This window comes from Squalius cephalus (genome assembly GCF_949319135.1).
Source record: "Squalius cephalus genome assembly, chromosome: 1".
In the NCBI taxonomy this organism is placed as follows: Eukaryota; Metazoa; Chordata; class Actinopteri; order Cypriniformes; family Leuciscidae; genus Squalius; species Squalius cephalus.
This window is the reverse complement of record NC_137122.1, coordinates 29,188,321-29,214,519: the sequence shown is the minus strand read 5'-3', so window position 1 is coordinate 29,214,519 and position 26,199 is coordinate 29,188,321. Positions and strand designations below refer to the sequence as shown.

At 37.9% G+C, this 26,199-nt stretch overlaps 2 protein-coding genes across 2 annotated transcripts in view; one reads left to right on the top strand and one right to left on the bottom strand.

Moving 5' to 3' along the window:
- brd4 (bromodomain containing 4) overlaps positions 1–18,390 on the bottom strand; it is a 55,616-nt gene extending 37,226 nt beyond the window's left edge. The window contains exons 1-2 of the mRNA XM_079873488.1: positions 18,259–18,390; positions 3,314–3,459 (exon numbers count right to left, since the gene is read on the bottom strand). The gene's annotated coding sequence lies outside the window, so the exon portion shown is untranslated. The remainder of the gene's footprint in view (positions 1–3,313; positions 3,460–18,258) is intronic.
- A 1,485-nt stretch (positions 18,391–19,875) lies between these two features.
- LOC307159832 (epoxide hydrolase 4) lies at positions 19,876–25,442 on the top strand. Its single transcript, XM_079873474.1, has 7 exons — positions 19,876–20,232; positions 20,627–20,712; positions 22,343–22,500; positions 22,585–22,713; positions 22,806–22,909; positions 24,092–24,240; positions 24,333–25,442. Exons 1-7 carry the CDS (start codon positions 19,990–19,992, stop codon positions 24,568–24,570), a joined length of 1,107 nt encoding a protein of 368 aa, XP_079729600.1. The 5' UTR covers positions 19,876–19,989; the 3' UTR covers positions 24,571–25,442.
- Positions 25,443–26,199: the final 757 nt, after the last annotated feature.

Sequence of the window (26,199 nt, the reverse complement as noted above, 5' to 3'; positions counted from 1 at the left end):
CTCCTGTGGCACACAAGAGACATCTGTCGTTTGCGGCGGTGTGCCCTGCGCTGACACAGTAGCCATACACTGGCACACAAGAGCGCCAACAGACACCTTGACCCTTCTCTGTCTCCTGTCAAACAGCCGCTGCGCTGCACACACCCGTCGCAACTCGTACACGCTCACAGCAGCACACATGTCCTCTGGAGGACACAGATCTTCTTCAAAAGGGCACAAGCAGAAATAAGTTAACTATTTTTTGACACAGATACAAACACTCATGCACACAGCCCTAAAGACTAGCTGAAAATGTTTGCTGCCTGGTGCAGTTTTGTAAATTTATGAATAAGATCAATCATTACACTCAACATAAAAGTCCCGCCTTCCTTTAAATGGCCAATTTCCTTTTTTGTTTACACTAAAGCACTTAACTTGAGCCGCCTGAAAAAGACTGTTTTTAGTGTGATTTTATCTTAAACCATTTCTGACCGCACTACTGTAAGATTTTATTTGTGATTTGAAATACACTACCAGTCAAAAGTTTGGGATTACTTGGGGTATTACAATTTAAAATAAGGGTTTTGTATTGTATTTTAACTTTAAAATGTAATTTATTCCTGTGAAGCAAAGCTGAATTTTCAGCATCATTACTCCAATCTTCAGTGTCACATGATCATTATAAATGTCGTTATTGCCATTTGATCAATTTAACACATCCTTGCTGAAAAGTATCAGTTCATATATATATATATTTTTTTTTTATCTTACTGACCTCACACTTTTGAAAGGTAGTGTATGTTTTATGACACGCACATCCAGAGCACAAGCTCCCATTACATCAACGTTCACACAACAGATGCAATAGTTTAGACTGTTTTTCGATGCACTTTCACTGGGCATTAACCTAGAGATCATTAGCCTAAGATAATAACAGAACGAGCGTCCGTTCAAGCATGATTACTATATTGTACTGGGAACTACACCGCTTTTATTTGCTATACAATCTAAAAGTGCACTTTAGTTAACTGAGGATACATAAAGCAAACAGACTAAAGCCTCCCAAACAAGAGGGGGATCAAAGGATTTTTAGCAAAGATGGAAACAGTTCAGCAGTAAAGGTCCTGAAACTGAAGAGCTGCTGTGCATTAAACAAACATACCACTGATCCATATTATACACGGAGAAACTGACGAAGAGAGTTATTCTCTACCGTCCTAAATTAAGAGTCCGACGAGCACAAATTGAGATGTTTTAAAGATTGATCTTTAAGTGTTGGACCTAAAACGCTGTAGCTTTTAAATTCATTATTATTCCTTTTTTTCCCACTTACGTTTGCCAAAAAAATTTCCCGATTTTTACAAACATTTTGCACCCTCTCTCTGATCCTTAAGATTTAAACTGTCAGCGATGAGCATTTTCTCCAACCTGCAAATTCACTGTCATTTAAAGTACAGTTTTAAACTTCTAAAATGGTCTATTTTTAAAGTAATTGTAAGAAGACTCATCAAAAAAGATCCACGCTGAAATGCGCAACACAAATGATTAAGATCAGTCTGAAAAGATCAGGGACACAGTTAAAAATAAACTTCTGCTACTTGTTTCTAAAGTTGGGATTCCTCAGAAAGATGCGCAGCGGGGCAGGAGCGAGACACAGCCAGGAACACAAAAGTTTTGGGAAAAGTTCCTTGATATTATGTAAGAAAATGTATTGTTCTAAAAATACAGTGGGGACGTAGAACTTCCCGTAGTTTGGTGCGTCAACAGCTTCAACACATACAAGACTTGCATAAATACCAAAAATACATTTTAATAATTATTATATACCCCAAATTATTCAGACACCAGTTATAATTTCTTATATTTTTTTAACTAGTGGGTGCAGGGCACTATAATTAATTTATGTAAGTCAGGATAAAATAAAGTAAACTCTGACATATTATACCCAAAAATTATTCATACAGTGGACTACCAGTAAAACCTATAAAAATTTGGGACCAAAAATGATTCAGACGCTTTGACCTGACCATGTTTTGCTTAAGTGTTTTAAAATCAAAAACTTTCTGGTAAAATCTGACTAAAGTGAGCTTACTAAAAAGACTTGCTTCAAAAGCAGGACACAGTCCAATAAAATATAGACAGGGGGATAGACAGGGGGAAATTGCAGAACATACATAAAGTTGGATCTTCACCTTTCAGCAGAAATGGCTTGAATGTTGATTCAGTAGCAGTTATAAACAAAATTAAATGTGATGACAGCCAAATAAATGCATGCACAAAATATAATAACGTAAAATATAATACAATAATTTATGTAGTTTTATTTTACATTATTGCTTGTGCATTTTACTTTATATTACTGCCACTGTTTTAATACATTACATTTTTGTTGTGGCATGGTGTTAAAGGGGTGGTATAATGATGTGACATAAGTCTTTGATGTCCCCAGAGTGTATATGTGAAGTTTTAGCTCAAAATAGCCCACAGATATTTTCATATAGCATGTTAAAGTTGTCACTTTTTAAGGGTGAGCAAAAATCCACCGTTTTTGTGTCTGTCCCTTTAAATGCAAATGAGCTGCTGCTCCCCGCACAGGGGGCGGAGCTTCAAGAGCTTGTGTCCTTTTACCTGTTAATGGACATGCACTGAAAATTTAAATTTAAGCATTTTATGTTCAAACCGGAGTCAGACAAAGATGGAGAGACTCAAGAAGAAGTGACAACATGTAGAATGCAACAGGACATTTCTGAATGGTTAGTTGATTAGTTTATGTTGCTGATGTGGAGTGAACTATCTTCTAGTCATTGATTAGCATATTCTGTCATGATAATCTATAAATGAGTTCCCGGGGGCGGGGTTTATGTAAATTTTAGGGTTGGTGATGTCACTAACCCAGGAGGAAGCTCGTGTAGTTCCTACCAGCCGTTTGTTGTAGTCCTTAAAAAACGATTTCTTTAAAAGAAACTTTCTCCCTTTGCTTTGAACTTTGAGCATTGTAACTTTGCAGATGTTGTTTATGCTCAAACAGCAACATTACACACTAACTAAAGTTAGAAAAATGAAATCATAATCAACCACCCCTTTAACCCTGTGAGACACCAAATCACCATGTTTTGAAGAACTGCCTCTCAAAGTAAATACGTTTGCTGTGAAAATGTAATAAAAGCATTCAGACTACAGAGACATGATCATGATCTAACGTACACAAACCCCACATTTTATAAAGCCGTTAGCCTATTTGGCAGACATTATTTAGAGATTAGCCTAAGGTTTTATTACCCGGCAGGAATTATGACGGGACTGAATGGAAGAAGCTGTCAGGTTATTGACTCACATTTTTGTCTCTCGTGTGAAGAGTCTCTTATCTGTGCGCACGCATCTTCTCCAAGAGCACTCAGCAGAAGAGCTGCCTTCACGCGGTCCAGAGAAGTCACCAGCTCAGACGCAGGCTACGCTGATCACACGGTACGAGGGCCACTACTGTAGATAAACAGAGAGAGACAGACAGATGAGTGACTTGTTTGAAGTCTTCACACATTTAACAGCAGCACACTCACAAAGCACTCTTTCTGCACCTCAAACTCTCATTCACTGATACGCACGATCAAACGGGCTGCAGCTTCCCTGATGCCTTTTAGAAATTAAATTTAAATCACTCATTACGAAAGGCACCTTTTGCTCTGATACATTCAAAGATGTGGCGTACACATCACAAGGGGGTGTGCAAAACTACCTTTTTAAAATGTACTAGTTGGTGGGTCACCTGAATGCCTACTCAACTAATTGGTCTTAAAAGGGATGGTTTGTCTTCGTTCTCATGCAGTTCTTTTTTCAAGCGAAACACAAAAGGAGATATTTTGAAGAACGTTTTGTTTTTGTACATGCAATGAAAGTCAGTGGGGTACAAAACAACACTGACTTTCATTTCAAAAAACATTTTTCAAAATGGGGAGTAAATTATTTATTTTTAAACCCTTTTAAGCAGAAGGCCTGTATTATTAGATGATTTTAGGTTCACCTGACCCCCTATACACATTACGGGGCGTTCTTCTAACAGCGTTCTTGTGTTCAAATGACTGGAATGGAACAGATTGAAGACAAATTCTTAAAAACTGGACTATTTTACCTTGAGAAGTCATTTTGAAAGTGCAACACTTAAAGTGGAAACACAATGGCCAAAGGAGTCTGTCTGAACATGTGTGGCTGTAGCAGTGGTGAACTAGACGAGATATGCAATTTTTCTGAGAGACTTTAACCAAATCATGCCATCTACACGGCACTTAAAACATCAAAACAACAACAAAAAAATAGGGATGCACAATATATCAGTCACCATATTGGTATCGGCCAGTATACAGTATCTCACGAAAGTGAGTACACCCCTCACATTTCAGCAAACATTTTAGTACATCTTCTCAAGGGACAATACTATAGAAATGAAACTTGGATGTATTTTAGAGTAGTCAATGTGCTGCTTGTGTAGCAGTATAGATTTACTGTCCTCTGAAAATAACTCAACATACAGCCATTATTGTCAAAATAGCTGGCAACAAAAGTGAGTTCACCCTAAGTGGACATGTCAAAACTGTGTCCAAAGTGTCAATATTTTGTGTGAGCACCATTGTTATCTAGCACTGCCTTAATCCTCCTGGGCATGGAGTTCACCAGAGCTGCACAGGTTGTTGCTGGGATCCTCTTCCACTCCTCCATAATGACATCTCGGAGCTGATGAATGTTAGACTCATGGCGGTTCTCCACCTTCCGCTTGAGGACGACCCACTGGTGCTCAATAGGGTTCAGGTCTGGAGAAATACTTGGCCACTCCATCACTTTCACCTTCAGCTTCCCCAGCAAGGCAGTTGTCATCTTGGCGGTGTGTTTGGGGTCGTTATCGGCATGATAACGTTCGGCCCAGTTTCTGAAGGGAGGGCATCAGGTTCTGCTTCAGAATGTCACAGTACATGTTGGAATTCATGTTTCCCTAAATGAAGCACAGCTCCCCAGTACCAGCAGCACTCATGCAGCCCTAGACCATGATGCAACCAGCAGCATGCTTGACTGTAGGCAAGACACAATGTTCTTGGTACTCCTCACCAGGGCGTCGCCACACATGCTGGACACCATCTGAGCCAAAGAAGTTTATCTTAGTCTCAGCAGGCCTCAGGACTTGGTTCCAGTAATTCATGCTCTTGGACAGGCTGCTTTCAGCAAACTGTTTGTGGGCTTTCTTGTGAGCCAGCTTCAGAAGAGGCTTCCTACTGGGACGACGGCCATGCAAACCGACTTGTTGCAGTGTGTGGTGGTGTATGGTCTGAGCCAGGGATGGAAATTAGCACCCGCCACCAGCCAAATGCGGGTGATTTTGTGTTGTGGCGGGTAAACTCGCTTCACCTACCGGCCACCGTGGCGGGTAAATAAAAATAGAATACTGTTTCACACGGATGGCGGACACTTTTAGAGGCACACCTTCAAAAAAATGTGGCGTTACATCGCAGGCATTAAGAGGTCTGTAGAGAAAACATCTCAGGAGGAGCCAGTGGACAAAGAGGCGAAGGTCAAAAAACGTTTTTTTTTTAAAAGAACGATGGAGAAAAGAAGACAATGGGGAGTCCCGCGATTGGTTAGTTTACGACGAGACAAGTTCTGCTCGGTATGTCGTCAACACGCTTCAGACGATTGTGTGTGTCAGGCACGGCGCCAGGATTTCAGTTTTGGATGGGCCAGACCAATTGTGGGTGGGCCTTAAATTAAAAACGTTATTCAATCACTGTTTAACCTAATAAAAATTACGGACTAAATATACTGTTATATTATCTGTGCGTATAATATAGATTTTAATAGCTTGATGCTCTTTAAATATTTTGTTGCATTGTAAAAAGTGTCGGTGCATAGGACGGACCTCTCCGCGATCGTTCTCCATGGTTCTGACCAAAGAAGAGCGCTTTGTAATCTCCATTACGCATCATACCTGGCGTTGTCTCTTAGTGCGCTACGAAGACTCTTGAGGTATAATTAACTAAAGGTATACTACCACTAAAGGTATACCATTGCTAGGCGTCTTCAGGACTATCATCCACTCGCGAGGCAGAGGCGCTGGCGCCCTCCTAGCAACGGCACTGGTCGCCGAGAAAGATATGATACATCATGAGATGCGCAAATATGTCTGGAGACATGACATGTAAGACATGATTTTGACCACTTCATTGAGTTTTGTTTTGTAGAAAGACTCTTTTTAAAAGATTTTCGTTTTGTATAAATTGTATCTTAATTTTGATCATTGTTTTATCAATGTTTTATTGCCTGTATTTAATAAATAAGAAGAAAATATATAGCAGATAATGTAAGGCGCCGGCATGATCACTTGCATTGCACGTGAACTGAAGGGCGCCGAAACTCAGCTTGTGCCTCACAGATTTGAGAAATATAGGCTATCTATTATAGAAAGCTTGAAATGTCTACTTTTAAACGAAAATATTCAAAACCAAAACAAATAGGCTCTCTGATTGTGGAATCCATATGAAATGTGCATTTCTCTCTGGCGTTCATGGCGAGTCCGCATTGTCAACTTCATCTTTCCAGCGACAAAGAAAACAGCAGTTTACAGTGTTTCCTCTATGTTGATTAGTTAATGGCGGCCCGCCACGGCAAAATTTTTGCCGCCACGGTAACGTTAGGGCTCTACAGTGCGACCATTTCACTCGCATTTGCGCCTAAATATGTCTGTGTGCGATCATGAAAAGATATTTAGGCGCACTTGTGCGACTGACCCGATCGAAGATTTTTTTTTTTGGCAGCCGCCAAAGCGTTTTTTTCGTCCCGCCAAAGTCTTATTTGACCGGTGTGTAATGTAGATAAACTGCTGCGCTTGTGACAGCTGGGCGCATGTTTAAAGGGATACTCCACTTTTTTCGGAAATATACTCATTTTACAACTCCCCCAGAGTTAAACAGTTGAGTTTTACCGTTTTAGAATCCATTCAGCCGAACTCCGGTTCTGACGGTACCACTTTTAGCATAGCTTAGCATAGTTCATTGATTCTGATGAGTCCAATAGCATTTCTTTCAAAATGACCAAAGAGTTTCAATATTTTTCCTATTTAAAACTTGACTCCTCTGTAGTTAAACCGTGTACTAAGATCGACGTAAAATGAAAAGTTGCGATTTTCTAAGCCTATATGGCTAGGAACTACTCTCATTCCGGCGTAATAATCAAGGAACTTTGCTGCCGTACCATGGGTGCAGCAGGCGTAATGATATGACGCAGCGCCTGAAAATAGTCCCCAGCTCGGTAACTTCTTCCAACGTGACCGGGACTAAGTTTGTCTAACCTATTAGAACTATTTTCAGGCGCTGCGTCATATCATTACGCCTGCTGCACCCATGGTACGGCAGCAAAGTTCCTTGATTATTACGCCGGAATGAGAGTAGTTCCTAGCCATATAGGCTTAGAAAATCGCAACTTTTCATTTTCCGTCGATCTTAGTACACGGTTTAACTACAGAGGAGTCAAGTTTTAAATAGGAAAAATATTGAAACTCTTTGGTCATTTTGAAAGAAATGCTATTGGACTCATCAGAATCAATGAACTATGCTAAGCTATGCTAAAAGTGGTACCGTCAGAACCGGAGTTCGGCTGAATGGATTCTAAAACGGTAAAACTCAACTGTTTAACTCTGGGGGAGTTGTAAAATGAGTATATTTCCGAAAAAAGTGGAGTATCCCTTTAAAAGAACGAGAGAGCGAGAGCGCGCGCCCTCTGGTCGCGTGTGCGCGAGCACTCTCTTTGCGAAGCAAGGTTCCACGTTTTAATGAATGGTTAAACGACTGATCTTTCCAACACTGAACTCACGAGACGTCTGAATCGGTGTATAACAGATCGGTAACACTTTACAATAAGGTTCCATTTATTAAACTCTAGTTATAACTACATTAGTTAACATTAACTTTTAATAAACTGCACTTCTACAGAATGTATTAATTTTTGCTAATGTTCATTTCAACATTTAATAGCCTACATTATTGAAATCAAAAGTTGTATTTGTTAACATTTAGTTAATGCACTGTGAACTAACATGAACAAACAATAAACAGCTGTATTTTTATTAAGATTAATAAAGATGAATACGTTCAGTAACATGTATTGCTCATGGTTCATGTTAGTAATAAACTAATGTTAAATCAAACCATATTGTAAAGTGTTTAAAAAAAATAATTTACAGAACAAATAAGAACGTAAGGTGTGCTTACCCCCTTTAGTACAGCCTATATGGTTAGCTAGATTTAGCCTTAATAAACTACAGCATTTACAACTGAATGGTAGCCTATTCAATTGTAGATGGTAGAAAATAAGACTATTAGTTAAAATAAACTTTTTAATGCTACTTTTTCTCCCTGCTTTTTTATATTGATATGATTATATACCAAAATAATCTATTAAAGAAGGATTCTATCTTACAAAGCTATGAAATCCATAGGTAAAATCACAGCTTTTTTTTTTTTTTTTTAAGTGTTGGCCACCGAAGACCATTTTTGACCCAGGTAAAACCCTGCAGGGCCAACAATGTTTGTGTGCGGACATTCACACTTCAAGCAAGAATCGCTAGTGAGGCACGAAATGTATGAATTTATTTATTTTTTTATTTTTTTTATGCAATTTATTTATGACAGCCAGTGTAATTGTTTTTCTAAAACTGAAAATATTTAATGTTCATAAGGTAAACTTTTGTCACACAATGTGGCACAGTAATATTGTGTCGTTAAAGGAAAAAAAAAAATTTGGACTGTGCTCCTAATTTTTTTTAATTAGGAGCACAAGTGCTCCTAATAAAACAAGTTACCATAAAGCCCGGGCTGTACGAAAGCCGTCTATCAGCAGTGATTGTTAAAGTGCATGTCGGAGAATCCCGCGGATAATCGCGCGGTTGTTCGGACAGACCTGCCCCCACTGCTAAAAAAAATCCTAAAGGAAACACTGGTTTATTAATAATTAAATGTCTCCTTGCTATTTTAGACACATTCATAATCATTACTTTTACCGGTTCTTTGTGGCTAGCTTTAAGCATGCGGTCGTGCGCTTGAGTGCGGCTAATATATTACGTAAACGCTCATTATCCTTTGTAGGCTATATAGCCTATTTAAGTAGCATAATTAAAATAATATACAGCGGTGATTTGTCCACGAATGGCTTAAATGAACAACTAACTAGGCTACTAGTCGACTAGAAAAAAAAATTCTTTTTAAGTTGAGCCAGGCTCAGGCCATTCTGGGTTGAGCGAGCGACCCTGCGGAATGAGCGAGCGGAACGGAATATTCCACTCACGAGCTCTGATCGGAACAAACCCGAACTACTGTCTGCTGAATTTGCGCAGAAAAATCAAAATAGACATAACCAGCTTTTTAAAAAAATTTAAACTAAACATTTAGACTATTTTAGCACAAATTATGAGGTTATTGACGATTTTTTATAGTTCTTGACAAAATTAGAATATATTAAATGTTTTTTTTGTTTTGTTTTTTTGAAGAAAAGTTTTGGGTGGGCCTGTTGAAAAGTGGGTGGGCGGCCTACTAACGCCGTGCCTGGTGTGTATAAGAAAGAAAGAGAGAATGTCAGTATTTCATTGAGACTTGAGATTAAATAAACTGCTTAAGTATTGTAGATCTTGTAGTATTAATTTTCACATGCAGTTACACATGTCGGTTAAAAACAAGAAAGTGGCTGGTAAAAACATTGAGTGGCTGGTAGATTTTGAAATCCACCAGCCACAGTGGCCGGTGGACAAAAAAGTTAATTTCCATCCCTGGTCTGAGCACTGAAAAGCTGACCTTCCGCTTCTGCTACATCTAAAGCAATGCTGGCAGCACTCATGCGTCTGTTTTTTTAAGCCAGCTTCTGCACCTGACGCACAGCACGAGGACTTAACTTCTTTGATTGACCCTTGCGAGGCCTGTACCGAGTGGAACCCATCTTGGAAAACCTCTGTATGACCCTGGCCTGTACTGTAACTCAGTTTCAGGGTGTTACCGATCTTCTTATAGCCTAGACCATCTTTGTGGAGAGCAACAATTCTAATTCTCAAATCCTTAGAGAGTTATTTGCCATGAGGTGCCATGTTGAACATCCAGTGTTCAGTATGAGAGAATTGTACTCAAAGCACACATTTTAACTGCTCTAATACAATATACACAAATTTGATGCCAGCTATTTTGACAATAATGGCTGTATGTTGAGTTATTTTTAGAGGACAGTAATATACTGCTGTACAAGCAGTACATTGACTACTCTAAAATATATCCAAGTTTCATTTCTATAGTATTGTCCCAAGATATATTGTGATTGTGAAGATATACTAAAATGTTTTCTGAAATGTGAGGGGTGTACTCACTTTTGTGAGATACTGTATGTTCAATTTAATGTTATCGACCCAATACAAAAATGTGGTTGATATATTAAAGCCGATAAATAATGGATTATTTCCTTCAGCTGAGACAGTTCAGATGCGCACTGTTCGCCATAATTGTTTTAAATTGCTTGAAATATGATTGGAATCACATTGAAAAGGAAAATACAGTTAAGTGCAACATGTGCAGCACAAATCTGTCATATAGGCTACATAAAATTATAATGAGAACAACTGTAAAAGAATGTTGTGAGTTCTTTGGCTCCCGTATTTTAGCATGTTTTTACGGGAAGAGCGCATCCGCAAAGGAGTTACACCATGAGCACAGTCAAGTTTGTTTGTGCATTTGCAGTATTTTGTTTTGTAAGAACGGAAAACGCAAAAGTGCTGTTAGAAACTGAGAACACCGTTATCTTTGTGTCTCTGAAACGTCTGTCAGCGCGTAAAACTGTCTGGCGGCGCCCCTGCATGTGGATATTATTGTTTTGCTCAACATAAACGTGAAACAATATAAACACGATAATCATACGCTGACTCAAGTGCGTGTACGTTCTGTACGATAACTGGCGCAGTCTGCTTTATTAGGGTTTTTTTCCGTTCGCGCTGCTTGAGCTTAAATGCTTTTGTTCTTTATATTTTTTTATTCCACATAGGCCAACTGTTTAATGTTTTGAACTAAAAGAAAACTTTAACATATAGGCTATTGTAAGCTTGTTGTGTATATTGCCTAATCGTAAGCTTGTTCAGAAATGGTGACAAAAACTTTTAAAAAATTGAACTTAAAAAAATAACGCATTTTTCGTTAAACGTCATTTAAATAAACGAATATTCAATTTTTATGAGCCTGAATATTCAAATGAAATTCAGTTTACCGGTGATCATCCTCAGTGTATGCGGCTCGAAAAGCAATGCACAACGTTAATAACTATGATTGGGACTGTCATATTGCATAACATTGTAAAGAGAATAATAGTACTGTAAAAAAAAATTGTGAATTCTTTGGGTTTAGTTGCAGTGTTTCAGCGCGTTGTTACGGGAAGAGCACATCCACAACAGGAGTTACACATTCTGACTAGCACATAACTTAGGCCTAGTTCAAGATCACTTGTGCATTCGCATCCTTTTACGCAGATATAAGTTGTAATATTATATTAATGCTATATAAATATCTGATTAATCTCATATAGGTTTTGTTAAGTATCTTATATCTAATTATTTTCATATCAGTGCATCCCTAAAGACTGATATAGTATTTTCTCATACGGCACTCTCCAATTATCATTGTTTTATTTATAACTTAAAGAAATATCTTTATCAGTGGAGCTTTTTCCTAAATAATTCAGACCTAAAAGGATTTTGCTGTTTAAAACATCTTCAGAGTAAAAAAAAAGTAATGTTTCAGCTTTGTTCTTTTCCATGCAGATGCACTCCTCAAGAAAATCACCCCCCCACACTAGAAAAATTCATTCTTTCCAAATATAGATTGTCATCTGGTGAAAATTCCTGAACATTTATATCAGAATACATCGTTGAAAAACAAAACATCGCAACAGTTTTCCAATATGCTTAGCACTAACAAAAAATAGATTAAAAAAAAAAAAAAAGATAAAAATGACAAACACACAATTACCAAAACAGAAAACGGAATATAAAAATAATATATATATATATATTAGAAATAAAACAAAAACTGTAATAGTATCTCAGTGACACTAAAATAACACTGTTACAACCACAACCTCCCACACACAGATTTGTAACCATCATCAAATACGGGATAACTTGGCATTTCTGATGTACAATGCAAAGAAAGAAAGAAAGAAAGAAAGAAAGAAACAGAAATTTCTGTTTCTCTTCTCCCATCCATTCACTCCTGCTCCCCTCATTCAGAGCAGAGGTCACATCCTAAATGAGGCCAATGATGGAGTTGCTATGGCAACAAAAACTGCAAGGAGGGAAAACAACCAGACCTGCACACACACACACACACACACACACACACACACACACACACACACACACACACACACACACACACACACACACACACACACACACACACACACACACACACACACACACACACACACACACACACACACACACACACACACACACACACACACACACACACACACACACACACACACACACACAGAGGAGTTCCAGCCAGCAAGAGCACTCAAATACACTCTACAAGATCACTGTAAAGTTACAACCAAGCAGAAAACACTGGCCTACAGTCATCTGTACATTAAGACACATCTAATGCTGTTTGTGTTTCTCCCCTAGCCTGACCTCTGCCCTGCTATCTCTGTGCACTTTATGCTGCCTGAGGGCGATGTACAGTCACACAGCCTATAGCCCTATTCGGACGAGACCAGTTTAACATGGAGAGGTGGGGTAAAGTAATCATTATCAGAGCTTCTCTGTGATTTTAGTCCCGTCCGAATGTGCCATCTCAGTAATAATTACGGACAATGTCAGTAAAGATTACGGCGACTTTTACCTTCAGTAAAAAGGTCTGGAAAAATTACCTCAGGTGATACTAATCCCGTGCGAATAGACCCGCTGTACGGAAATATGTAGTCATTTTGTGTTTAAAAGTAGTTTTCCGCGTTTTTTCAAGTATGGAGACGCTTGAAAAAGCATTCAGTTGCGCTCTAGACGCTGGGACGGGTCTGTGGCAAAACTCAAGTGTTTTCCACATACAATTCAGATCAAGATCGAAAGCACTTGTTAGAGGCACGAAACATCTTTTAGCGTTAGGTAATTGCCTATTATCAACACAATCCAATATGAATACATCGTTCGACCGGACATAACTTTTTTACTAAACTGTTCTCTTTTATATATATATAAAAACATAGGTTATACGTGTTTGCGCATGTGATATCAGGAAGCAACATAATACGCACATGACGACATAAGGGTGACGGCGATGCACAAATCGAGTTACCCCTCCCCACTTCTGCTAGTTTTACTGAGATCTCTTATCCCGTGCGAATTTGCCATTGATATTACAAACATCCGGTGATAAAATTACATTTACTCCATCTACCCTTGTAAACTTAATCCCATCCGAATAGGGCTTATGAGTATGAAAGGTACAGAGGTTACCGTCCCTGTGTGTTAGTTGTACTAAAGTCAGTCAATTAAACCCATTACATCACTAAACTCTCCTAAGAAATGAGACGTTCTCTATACGGATGTGTTGCATGTTCACAGCGGATGCCATGCAGAAGGAAAGAAAGTCAGTCTATAGGGGCTTTAGCACCGGAGGAACCTTTTCATAGTTCCTAAAACTAATGGCGTGTTCGCACCGCAGGAAATGAGAATGATTTTATTCCTAGCAACGCCTTTTGGGGGTACTAATCTAGCTCCTACTTCAGAGTAGGGTCTAAACCACCACTATAGGAACTACCAGTGACGTTAGTATACGCTAACTGGCCGAATGAATGCGAAACACCAGCACCTGCCATTTTTAAAAAGCTGTGTAAACACACAGATTATAGCCTATACATTTACTCCACAAACTAGGGAATGATGCGTCTGGACAAGCACTCTTGACAATTTGTGAATGGATCACCTTGCAATTAAAGTTTGATGTGGGATGTAGTTTTTTTTTGTCTGTTTTACAAACATTTCTTAGAGGAGTCCTCATACGCGCATGTCGGTGATGTCGCTCTGAATTTAGGCAAGTCAAATGAATTGTAGTTCCTAATATCAATTTAATAACAATACTAGCTTTATAATAATAACAATAATTTAATACATAGAAAACGAGCCAATTATCGTATTGATATCGTCAAAGGCATCTGCCATCAGCGATGACTATCGTCGATACGCGATATCGTCTATCGGCTAACTAGTGTAAACCACAGGGTTTAGGGATTCAGGTAGGCCTACATTAGAGTTTATTTAACAACAGAAACTGAATAATCAAATGTAAAAATAAAACACTGCTTAGTTTTCACCATATGAATTGTGAGTGATTTTTCTCTGTCTTTTATTCATGACCCCAGTTATTGCAAGCTGTTGCGATATGCATATCGCGATATATACATTCGCGAGATTTCGACAATTTCTATATATTGTGCAGCCCTACCACAAACTAACTCTACGAACATGGAAAACTGATAGATGGACCTCTCAACCTTTACGCTGAGGAGAAAATCCAACGCAACTCTGAGGGGACCAAACGAAACACTTAGCCTATGTATTTCTGCTCAGATAACGACACTGTACATCAACCACACGGCAAACGCTAATACTTTCTCTACTTTCTTGGTGTAACAGTTCTGGACAGGACAAGTATTGGACAGGACTGTTAAACAGACCGTAAACTAATGAAGACAGAGAATGGGAGCACAGCGGCGTCAAAATATAAGTCATAACAAGCGCGGCTTATGTCACTTCAGAATTCCTACTTGCAGTGCGAATGCAACCAGGAAAATGGCCCTCGGGGAACATTTAGTTCTCGGGGAACCACCCTGGCGGCTAGTTCCTAGAAATATCCAGTGCGAAAGAGGTTCATGATAGGGGGATTTGTCAGGGGGCTGGTTGACACTGTTCATTCATAGGAGGTCTCACATTTGGCTGATCACAAAAAGCAATCCATAACACTGCAAAGCTGCTTTCACTTGTCATTTTCCCCCTTGATGTTTTGAATATTTAAATGGAGAGTTTGTTTGTGCGTTATTAAACTCGATGCCCGATTCTGTGGACCTCGCTCATTTTTGGTGACGCAATATATTGCCCATTGTTTACATAAAAATGAACGTCACCAACATTTTGTCGATCGCGCTGCCTCTGTCATCTTAAGCAGGGCTCAGGCCGCTCCTTCATACACAGAGGACACTGACAGGTGAAAAGGCGGTGTCATTTGAAATATTACGGTGTTTTTCTGACATCTACAGACAGTTTGGAAGTAAAAGTCTAAATGCACTCAGTTTTTAAAAGCAGCAATCCACTGTTCCGGTGCAAATATAAACCTGACAGCGGACAGTGCGAAATGGAGAGATCTTTCACAGCTTCATAGAGAACGCGTTTTCCCATTGTTTTTCTATGTAAACATGCGCAAGACGGATATTTTATTTTTGATACTGATTCCAGTATCTAAATATTCTTAATAAAAAATAAAAAAATTGTCATTTGAATGCGTGTAGGCCCACTTGCATTATTATGTTGTTTTATTATGATTATATATATTAAGTGGCATAAAGTTTTCTTAAAATGACAATATCGTTTATCGCAATTATTTCAGGAACAATATAATCACCCAACAAAAAGAAGTTATTGTAACAGGCCAAGCTCCAACCCTAATAAACACACCTGATCCAGCTAATCAAGGTCTTCAAGATTACTAGAGGTGAGTTGGAGCTAAACTCTGCAGGACAATGGCCCTTCAAAGAGCTGAGTTTGAGATAAGTAGATATTTAAGTACTTAAATAGTCCCTCCTTTTCATGATTAGTGATTACAGTGGAAAAGTCACATTTTTGCAATTCTGCATAATTTGCCACAGCAAAATGATTTCAAAAAACGCAATACTAAACTTTATTGACAACATTAGTGTGATAAAGAAACACAGCCTACATGATTGAGAAATGGCATGGGATGCAGGGCTCGACAGTAAGGACTGCCCGACGGCCCTGGCCGTATGAACTACGCTCGGGACAGCTGACGGAGCGGTCACTTGCCCGATCGGGACAGTGCTGTACCATTACGAAAGTTTATCATTTGCATGTGTTTTTACCCCTTGCCAGTTTAAATATTCAAGTGCAAAAAGACGCGAGAGAACTCAATTGTTTTTTCCTACGTGTTACTATTTTTGTTAGAAATGTATTATTTTGTAAAGTTTTTGTTTTTTAACTTAGGATCTAAATATTCTAAAGAATTACTTAAAAAAAATTTTTTACTATTTCTGGGACAATATATCGTGTTACACATGTTATTGTATAAGTTATCATGACAGGCCTATTTAAGCCACTTTGCCTGCAGTCTGCACTCTGCACATAACCTAAAGCCAGTGAGCAAAATTGCTAAGTGACAAAAATTACTTCCAAACACACACAAAAATAAAAAATGAAATTGAAGTTGCAATAGTATTTTCTTCCCCACTGTGACGCATATCCGAGTGAAACGGCTCCCTAAACAAACTTTAAAAAAAAAAGCAGGACTTGATATTGTCCATCAGGAATTGATTGGATCATTCTGGTTTGCTATTGCTGTGATCTTGTGTGAGTGACAGGTTGCCTAGTGCCAGTAAACAAGTCATCAGAGAAAATATATTGTTGTTATATATTGTTTTATACAAGTTATTTCGATTATAGATTACCAGGGTACATAAATTAATATATATATATATATATATATATATATATATATATATATATATATATATATATATATAGCCTATATTGATGTGCACGGATAAATTATTTTTATTTGCAATATCCCATAAGAAAAAAAGTCATTTTTGATATCATTGTGCCTTTAATAAGCGAGCAAAATTGCCAAGTAACTAAAATCACACACGAACACAAAAGCAAATCACGCAAGGAAACCTGTCAGTCATCCAGCAGCTGTCAATCACAGAGCTATGATGTCAGATAACAAACACACCACAAATATATGCTCCTCACACAAGTTTACGTGTATAACAAAAAGTATTTACTGGCTGCATTTAATATTCCGAATATCTAAACCGCGCAATAATCGTTTATCTGATATTTCTGCAACAAAATCTTTAGACTCACTGACTCTGAGCGCAAACCGAAAGCGCTGCGCGGCTAATAACGCTAACGTTACTGACATGACAAGAGCTCTATCGAAACTGACACAGTTTTTAACAAAACACACTTTAATATAAAGAGGAATAATAATAATGCTACTAACCACGGAAAGATAGAATTTAAATGTGCCTATTGACTCTCTCACATTTCCATGTAAACGTAAAGGTTGTGTGTTTCTCCGTTACACGGAGAAGCAATACAAAATGGCGACTGCGGGCAGCTCGGATGAGTCCTTAACACGCAAAGTCGCTAAACACCAAGGCCATGCCGTTATATTAACGTTAAACGAGTTCATGTCGAATTAAAACATTTACTAGGAGGGTTCAATGAGGTTGAGGCACTGTAATAGGCATTAAGAGCATGAAAATAAGCCACATATTCCCTCCGACCCGCTATCAATGCTAGCGGTGTGTGACACGGACTCGTCCGGCGTCGTGCACGTATCTCAATGTGTGTGTGCGTGCGTGTGTGTGTGCACACGATCAAAACACACACTCTCACCCCAGACCAAAAGCGTGAAACAACCACGGTCCACATTATTACACATCTGTCAATGTCAGACGCTCGAAACGAGCGCAGATCAAATGAACCCGAGTTAATTAATCTGACCGTGCGTTAATGTACGCACATTCTCGTACAATTCTACGTCAAATCCACTAGCATTCCCGCACAGGGAAACGTGAGATTTGTGCGAAGCTGCACAGAGCAGAGCAGGGATGCGATGCTGTGCTAGCTTTAACCAGCAAACGGCCTAATGCTAATAAACAACCTCAGGGCCCCGCATTCCTCGCTTTCTTTGACGCACACGCGATGTAGGTGTCGTAATTCAGCACTAAAACACAAACGCAACGAGCCCAAGAGCAAAATGATATCCAGACTGACCCGTTGTCATGAATGAGTTTGTCTTTCCTAGCAGCTAGCGTTAGCACTCGGCGACACACAGGCCGCTTTCACCGCGCGCGCACCAGACAATCATTTCAGCGCTGATTAGCGCGCTTGACCGTTACACGAAACGACGCAGCACACGCCGGGACCGTTAGTAAGAAATAATCGCTTTGCATAAGTGTAAAGGCTGCTTGTTTATTTACCTTCTTTATTTTGTTGTGAGGGCGCGCGGGCTCTTTCTCTCCCACAATCCAGAACAAACAGATCGAGACGTCGGTGACGTCATGCGCGCGGAGGACGCACAGGACGTGGGAGGACAGCGAGCGCTCCTGTCTGTCACACGTGTGGAAGATCGCCTAAAACCCCTCTCGACCCTGATCTCTTCCGTTTGCCCTTTGATCGGTGTCATTTAAACACTCTCTGAAGTAACAATAACAATAAAATATATGCTGAGATATTTACATAAATAACACATCCGCTCTATATTATTCATTTCATGAAATAAAGTCTCAAAACCGAGGCTGTGAAGGAGGTCAGACCTATTAAAAATATGACGCTTTACCTGTAAATATGAAGAAATTGTCAAATTTAAATTGTAATTTTGGCCACCCCTAAAATGGTTCATAACATAGAAAAGCCATTTAAAGTGACAGTTCACACAAAAATGAAAATTCTGTCATTATTTTCGCACCCTCAATTTTTTCGAAACCTGCATGAATGTCTTTCTTCTGTTGAACACAGACAGTTGATGGACCCCATTGACTTCCATAGTATTTTTCCATGTCAATGGCTACCGTCATATTTCGCTTACCCAAAATTTTTATTCTTCAAAATATCTTATTTTGTGGTCAACAGAAGAAAGAAATTCATACAGGTTTCGAAAAACTTGAGGGTGCGAAAATAATGACAGAATTGTACATTTTTGGGTGAACTGTCACTTTAAGGACGTGCATGTATTGAACGTACGGAGCAAGAACATTATAGCGTACATGTCCACGATGGAATAAGAAAAAGGCACTGAGACTTCAAGCACAAGTGAACACACCACGAGCCAGAGAAAGAGAACAAATAAGAATACTTTTTAATACTCAGTGAAGAAAAGTTCGTTTAGAGTTGTTTGCACTGTCAGAGTTTATTCTGTGGTAGTTATTATATTAAGTAAATTATAATATTAAGTATATTTATAGATTAACATTTATAGAAAATAACACCTACGACGATTATTTTATAAGGAGAAGTTGAGCTTATGTTTTAATAGCCAACAATTAGGCTATTGGTACAAAAGTACATACCGTCATTATGTTAGTAGCCTACATTTATAATATAATGTCTTGCAATTAAAGCCGGCACTTTAATTGCAAGGAATTTACGTTTAAATGTCACTTTTACTTGATGCACATTGCTAGTCTTGTGGTGAAGTTGATTCTCACACACACACACACACACACACACACACACACACACACACATTTGTAATCTTTGAACAAAATCTGAAAATGTGGGCTACTTCCCCTCTAGACGGGCCTTCCTTCGCTGATGACGTCAGTTTGACGGCTCTGCAGCGATCACTGACCGACGGCGAGCTGAATGGAACGGAATGGAACTTTTAGAACTTTCAGTCAATTCCCAGCGGGAAAAAAAACAAGCAACGGTCTCTATGTTCTCATTATATTCGATTTCACTGGGAAAATACATCATAATAGTAATACTTAAATAAAGTCGGTCGCAACTTCCGGTTCACGCACTGTGACTCAAGCCAAGCTCCCAGACAATTTATTTGTGGTACAAAAATAGCTCAGCGACAGTTGTTTCCACGCAGTCACATGGGGTGTATTTTAAAAGCTGAACCAAAGACGAGGGACAGTTGCTACACCGAGCCTGTGCTTTGACATATGTCTCTGATTATTAAAATTACTAGCTAGGCTATAATCATCATGAGTCATTCTTTGATGCACTTGCTTTTACTACCAACTCGGCTAAGTTTATGGATTCTCTCTTTGGTATATTATATTGTTGTGTATGGCACCGCTGGAATCACTGCCTGTTTGGTTTTGATCCGAATTGCCTGGACTGGATTTAAGGATCCATATAGAACTTTTCAATGGACCATCCGAAAGAAACCCCCAGACTGCCTCCAAGACCCTGCACTTGGCCACCATGCATATCTGAAGGGCAGGGTGAGAGGATTTATAATGAACAAATATGAACAAGAATTAATCTGACGTCTTTAAAAACATTAAACAACGTAATCTGTACGAGGTCGTTAATGAAAGGTGAATGAACGATTGCCCATGTCTTGTGCTCTTGCGCCACCTGTGTTTAAAAATAGAACACGGCGTTCACAATAGATTTCACATTCCTTTGTTTTAATGGGGGACACACTAGCCCTGTGATATTACAGTCAATGTCAAATTGAATTTATATATAGCCATCTTTCACCAAATTTGATATTGATCTAGGATTGCTAGTTATTGAAAATAATGGTTAGGTCTTTCTTTCTTTCTTTCTTTCTTTACTATGTGACTCTGTTTTGTGTTTTGTGACTTCTTTTGGTCGTTCTTCACGTTTCAGAGCTCAGGCTTGAGGTTCCATTATGTAACTAAAGGAGACCACAGAAAGCCTCTAATGCTGTTTCTTCATGGATTCCCAGAGAACTGGTGACTTCCTTTGCTTCATTTTCTCTGTCTGCTTATTTCAAATTTGACATATGCTGCCCTTTATTCTTTTATTATATCATATTTGATGCAGGGAGGAGATCCAGTCAGATGATTAAGTCAAATTGTATATCTTAACAGCAGACAATCAAATAATAAATGAAAAGTAAAATTAATTCATCCATAATTAAAAGTTTAATAAAAGAAACATAAAATGAACAGTTAAAATCACTTCTAATATTTCTAAGTAAAATATAATTAAAACACTCTGAGTATAATATTCTCAGCCTAAGAGTCCAAGGTAGACTGACCTGTACAGAAACTGATCTCCCTATTATATAGTTGCTTATCGGAACAGAGCGAAGTTCCTCTTTTCATAGTATATTGCATCGAAGGAGGCACACAAGACACAAACATATCTAGCTTTCATGATTTCACACTCTGAGGTGTAAAAGTTCACCCTAAGTCAACCAGCTACATTTGAGGCATAAAGATTAATAAAAGAAAAGCATTAAACATACATTTCAAATTATATAAATGATTGATGATAAAACATATTAAGCAAGAAATATTTTTTTCTGATTCATCAATATTATATTTGTATATTATTAAATATCAACAACAATAATATTTACTCATAAAGCACATTTAGCATTTACAGTACCGGTCAAAAGTTTGGAAACATTAATATTTTTAATATTTTTGAAAGAAGTTGCATGTGCTCAAGCCTGCATTTATTTGTTAAAAAAACAGTACTATTGTAAAATATTATTAGAGTTTAAAATGATGGTTTTCTATTTTCATATACTTTAAAATGTTAATTTATTCCTGTGATCAAATCTGAATTTTCAGCATCATTACTCCAGTCTTCAGTGTCACATGATCCTTCAGAAATCATTCTCATATGATCTGATTTATTATCAATGTTGGAAACAGTTGTGCTGCTTAATATTTTTTTTTTGGGAACCTGTAAAACTTTTTTCAGGATTCATAGATGAATAAAAAGTTATAAAGAACAGCATTTATTCAAAATAGATTTTTTTTTCTACAAATATCAATCTTTATTACCACTATTTATCAATTTCACACATCCTTGCTGAATAAAAGAACTAATTTCTTTCAACAACAAAAAAAAAAAAAAAAAAAGAAAGAAAGAAAAAAATGACTGACCCCAAACTTTTGAACAGTAGTGTAAATTGTTACAAAAGATTTCTATTTTAAATAAATGCTGTTCTTTTTCAACTTTTTATTCATCAAAGAATCCTGAAAGAAATATCACAGGTTATAAAAATATATATATTAAGCAGCACAACTGTTTCCAACATTGATAATAAATCAGATCATATTAGAATGATTTCTGAAGGATCATGTGACACTGAAGACTGGAGTAATGATGCTGAAAACACAGCTTTGATCACAGGAATAAATGATACTTTAAAGTATATTAAAATAGAAAACCACTATTTTAAATTGTAATTATATTTCACAATATGACAGTTTTACTGTTCAAATAAATGCAGGCTTAATGAGCATAAGAGACTTCTTTCAAAAACATTAAAAACATAAATAGTTTCTTTTGACCACCACTGTAGGAAGTCAGAGTTTGTGTGTAAGGTATCGGTATGATCTGCAGGTACTCCTGGCGTTACCAATTACAGGAATTCAGCAGTCATTACCACACGGTGGCGCTAGATCTGCGTGGCTGTGGAGATTCGGACGCACCCGTCCGGCTGGAGGAATACTCACTGGAGACACTCTTATATGACATCAGAGACACCATCGATGAATTGGGTAGGCCTGCTGACTAAATCACAGTGTGAGAAATAAACTGCCTTAGACACTAAATGCACGGGAATGAGATTTGTTTACTCACAGGTCACACGAGTTGTATATTGGTGGGCCATGACTGGGGTGGGATGCTGGCATGGCATTTTGCACTGGAGCGGCCCGACATGGTGCAACTTCTCATCGTCATGAACGCCCCTCACCCTGCCTCGTGGCTGGGTAAGAGTGCCAGATCGTTTCACTTGTGTTTCTAGACGCTGGTCTGATTCTGAACTGAAACTGAAATGTGGACACATTTCTGTAAAACCCAGATGCAGTTTTGAGAAGACCCTCTCAGCTGTTGCGGTCAGGACATGCATGTTTCTTTCAGTTACCGCTGCTGCCCGAATTTGTTTTGTCGCTTGAAGATTTTAAGGTAGTGTGTGAACACTTTTAACGTTTTACTCTTTATGCCCAAACTGTTTGACACTGTGGTTAATAGTTTCTGCTTATTTTATGTCTAGACACTTTTTTTTTTTTACTGTAACAGGAAACACTAAATACCAGTTCTAGGTCACTTCCTGTCCTCAGTCTCATATAGTTACAGCTTGTGTTGCGGGTAACTCAATATAGGCTTAGTAATGCGAGTTACATAATCATCAGATTACTTTTTTCAAATAACCAGTAAAGTAACGCATTGCTTTTGAATTTTCAACTAAATATCTGTTACATTTTCACATAAGTAACGCAAGTTACTTTGTTTTCCCATTTATTGAGTGACAGCTCTGTGTTGAGAGAAATCGTAAGTGCAGAGGCGTTGTGTGCGCTGTGTTTGAACATGATGCTTCAAGGGCGTAGATTTGGTTTGAACATTGGGGGGGTTGAAGTTTGGGTTCTGCATATGTTTCATGTGATCATGGTATACATATTGAGGGGGTTGTAATGCATAGATTTAAATATTGGGGGGGTTATCTCCCCCTAACCCCCCCACAAATTACGCCCCTGTGATGCTTATAGTTCTAGACTAAATGTGAGCATTTACTCATCTCACTTGCACAAAAACAGATTCAGTATTCCTCAAAATGAATGAAAACTCAGAATATTACTATTATGTTATATTAAATAATACAAATATACTTCATGTATTTAATCTCACTTTATTAACCAAGTCTTTGCTGCTGACCTTCGATGATCCAGTTCAACCATACGAATAAGCAAAAACGACTTCAGATTTACATGACATTTGGGTTTCATCTTTTTGTTTTTATTGCTGAAGTATGAGTGTTGAACTTTCTTCTGTGACTCAGAATGGCAGCACAGCTGAAAGGTTTGTTTGAGCTGCGCCCTCTACTGTACAGGCCTACATTTTTATTTCCTTCAGCCTGAGGCTTTTTTTTTTTTTTTACTTTTGGTAACTTTTGGGCCTTTACATTTTGCTTTTATAAATAAAAACGAACAAGCAAACCCAGCCCATGTGAGAAAATGTAATGCGAAAGTACTGCAACACATTACTTTCCATAAAAAGTAACTGTTACAATTAGTTACTTTTTACGGGAGCAACGCAATGTAATGCATTACTTTTAAAAGTAACTTTCTCCAACACTGGTCATGTGCATAGTTGGTTCGAGGTCTATTTTGTGGCACGAACGTGGGCATCAAGAACAAAGCCAGAAGACTGACTGAGTCCCAGCTGGAGGGTTACCTGTACCGGCTGTCCCAGCCTGGAGGGCTCACAGCCCCTCTGAACTACTTCCGTTCTCTCCTCAGGTTTAAAACACATCACACTCCCATTTCTATATCATGGGCCTAAACTGCAGTACATTGCTTAAAGTGGTTACTGTGTACCTCTCTTTCTACAGTAACACTCTGTACAAGCATCAGGATGTTGGTGTGTCCTGCATGTTAATTTGGGGTGAGGCAGACAATATACTGGTGGAGGGCATGTCCGGTGGAACGAGGCCTTACGTAAGGGGTCCCGTCGTCATTCACACTATTCCCGAATGCAGTCACTGGGTTCAGCAGGATCAACCTGAGATAGTCAACAAACTCATATGGGACTTTGTTCTGGATAAAGACATCATAAAACACTATCATTGATTGCCTTTGTTTCACTTGGCGCAATGAAGAATATAATTTTTTTAGTCTTTGGCTCCGGCAAGGTTTCAGATTTCAGAGAAAATGTATGTTGTTCAATTTGTTATCTCAGTAAATATTTGAAACTATGCAAAGTTTTAAGTTTAAGTTCAGCTTTTACATATTTGTTCCTTGTATATAATATTGCATTTTATGAGATCTTCAATTCAAGACACTCTGACAAATAAGGATTTCAAGGATGGTATATATCATAATATATCATAACTTTGCTATAGCGTCTTTCCTGCGAGCTGTTTAACTGAAAATCCAACATAGTTATCAAAAATTTTAACTAATTTAAATTTAGTGTGACTAAATACTGTATAACCACATCAAAATGCCTGAAATGCTTGTTCTATGCATGGCTTAGTATTCCTGTGAGTATTGGACGGCATGTTCACTGCTCAATGTGTTGAATTAACAATAAACATATTCTCATAGAGAAAAACCCAAATTCTTGAGGATGGTACATACTGAACATATGATTATGATACGTCAGTTAAAAACAAAAACCTTTGTTGCACAATGCAATTAACATTCTTTCAAGGGCATTTTAGTCTGTCATTGCTAACATTTATTTTAATCAATAAATGAAATAAACTTTAAGTCTGTTTCATACATAAAATATTGCTTTGGAAGACATTGAATATAGTGCATGTGTCATACAGACTACTTTTGAAATACTTTTATGGTACTTATATGATGGTTTTATGATGATTTGGAGCCAGACCGTCTGAGTAGATCATTCTGATAAATGTATCTTTTTATGTTATTTCGTTTTCTGTTGTGTTTCGTGTAGAAAATAATTCTAAATAAATTATTAATAAATAAATAAATTCATTTTGTTGTGAACTCTTTAACAAGTCCTAGTCACAGACATCATTTTAAAATCAATTTCTCTGTGACTTTCGTTATGTGCTCACCTCATGTGGCAAGCTATATAACAGTATAAAAGTAGCTTATCTATTCAAGTAGTCACTATCCAAATACTTATAAGTTAAGTTTATAAGTATAATTCAGTTTTTACTGGTAGCAAGACTATTCACTTATGACTACATATTCCAATTGATGATCCTATTTGTGCTAGTAACTTTCCATGTTGTTGCTAGTAAAAAAATTTTTAATTGCCATTTTACTTGTCATATGTCAGAATGTCTACTTTATATTTTAATTAAAATATAACTAACATTTTAGTGCCTAGTAAATATGTAATACTGTCTAGTGACTAGTCAATTTGTAGGGTACAGCGGGACTAGAGGCGCACCGGGGTAAAGGCTCCTTTGATTTGATTTTCCTCTAAACCAATAGATGCTTTTCATGATGCACATGGAAATTTGGCTGATCCTTGACGCGATCGCAGACAGCAGTGCAAAGTTGATTCTGTGCTAATTTGATCAGAAATGTTATGTTTTTTTTTTTTATGTTGTAGGTTTAAGTAGCAAATGAAAATCGCTAAAATTATTAAATATATATTTTGAGACAAATGTCTTAATGATTTTCAGTTTTGTTCAAGCTTATTTAATCAACAGTTTTTGAAACTGTTTAAATCAACAGAAGAATATGTAAAAGTATGGTATTTGGTGTAAAAAGCGC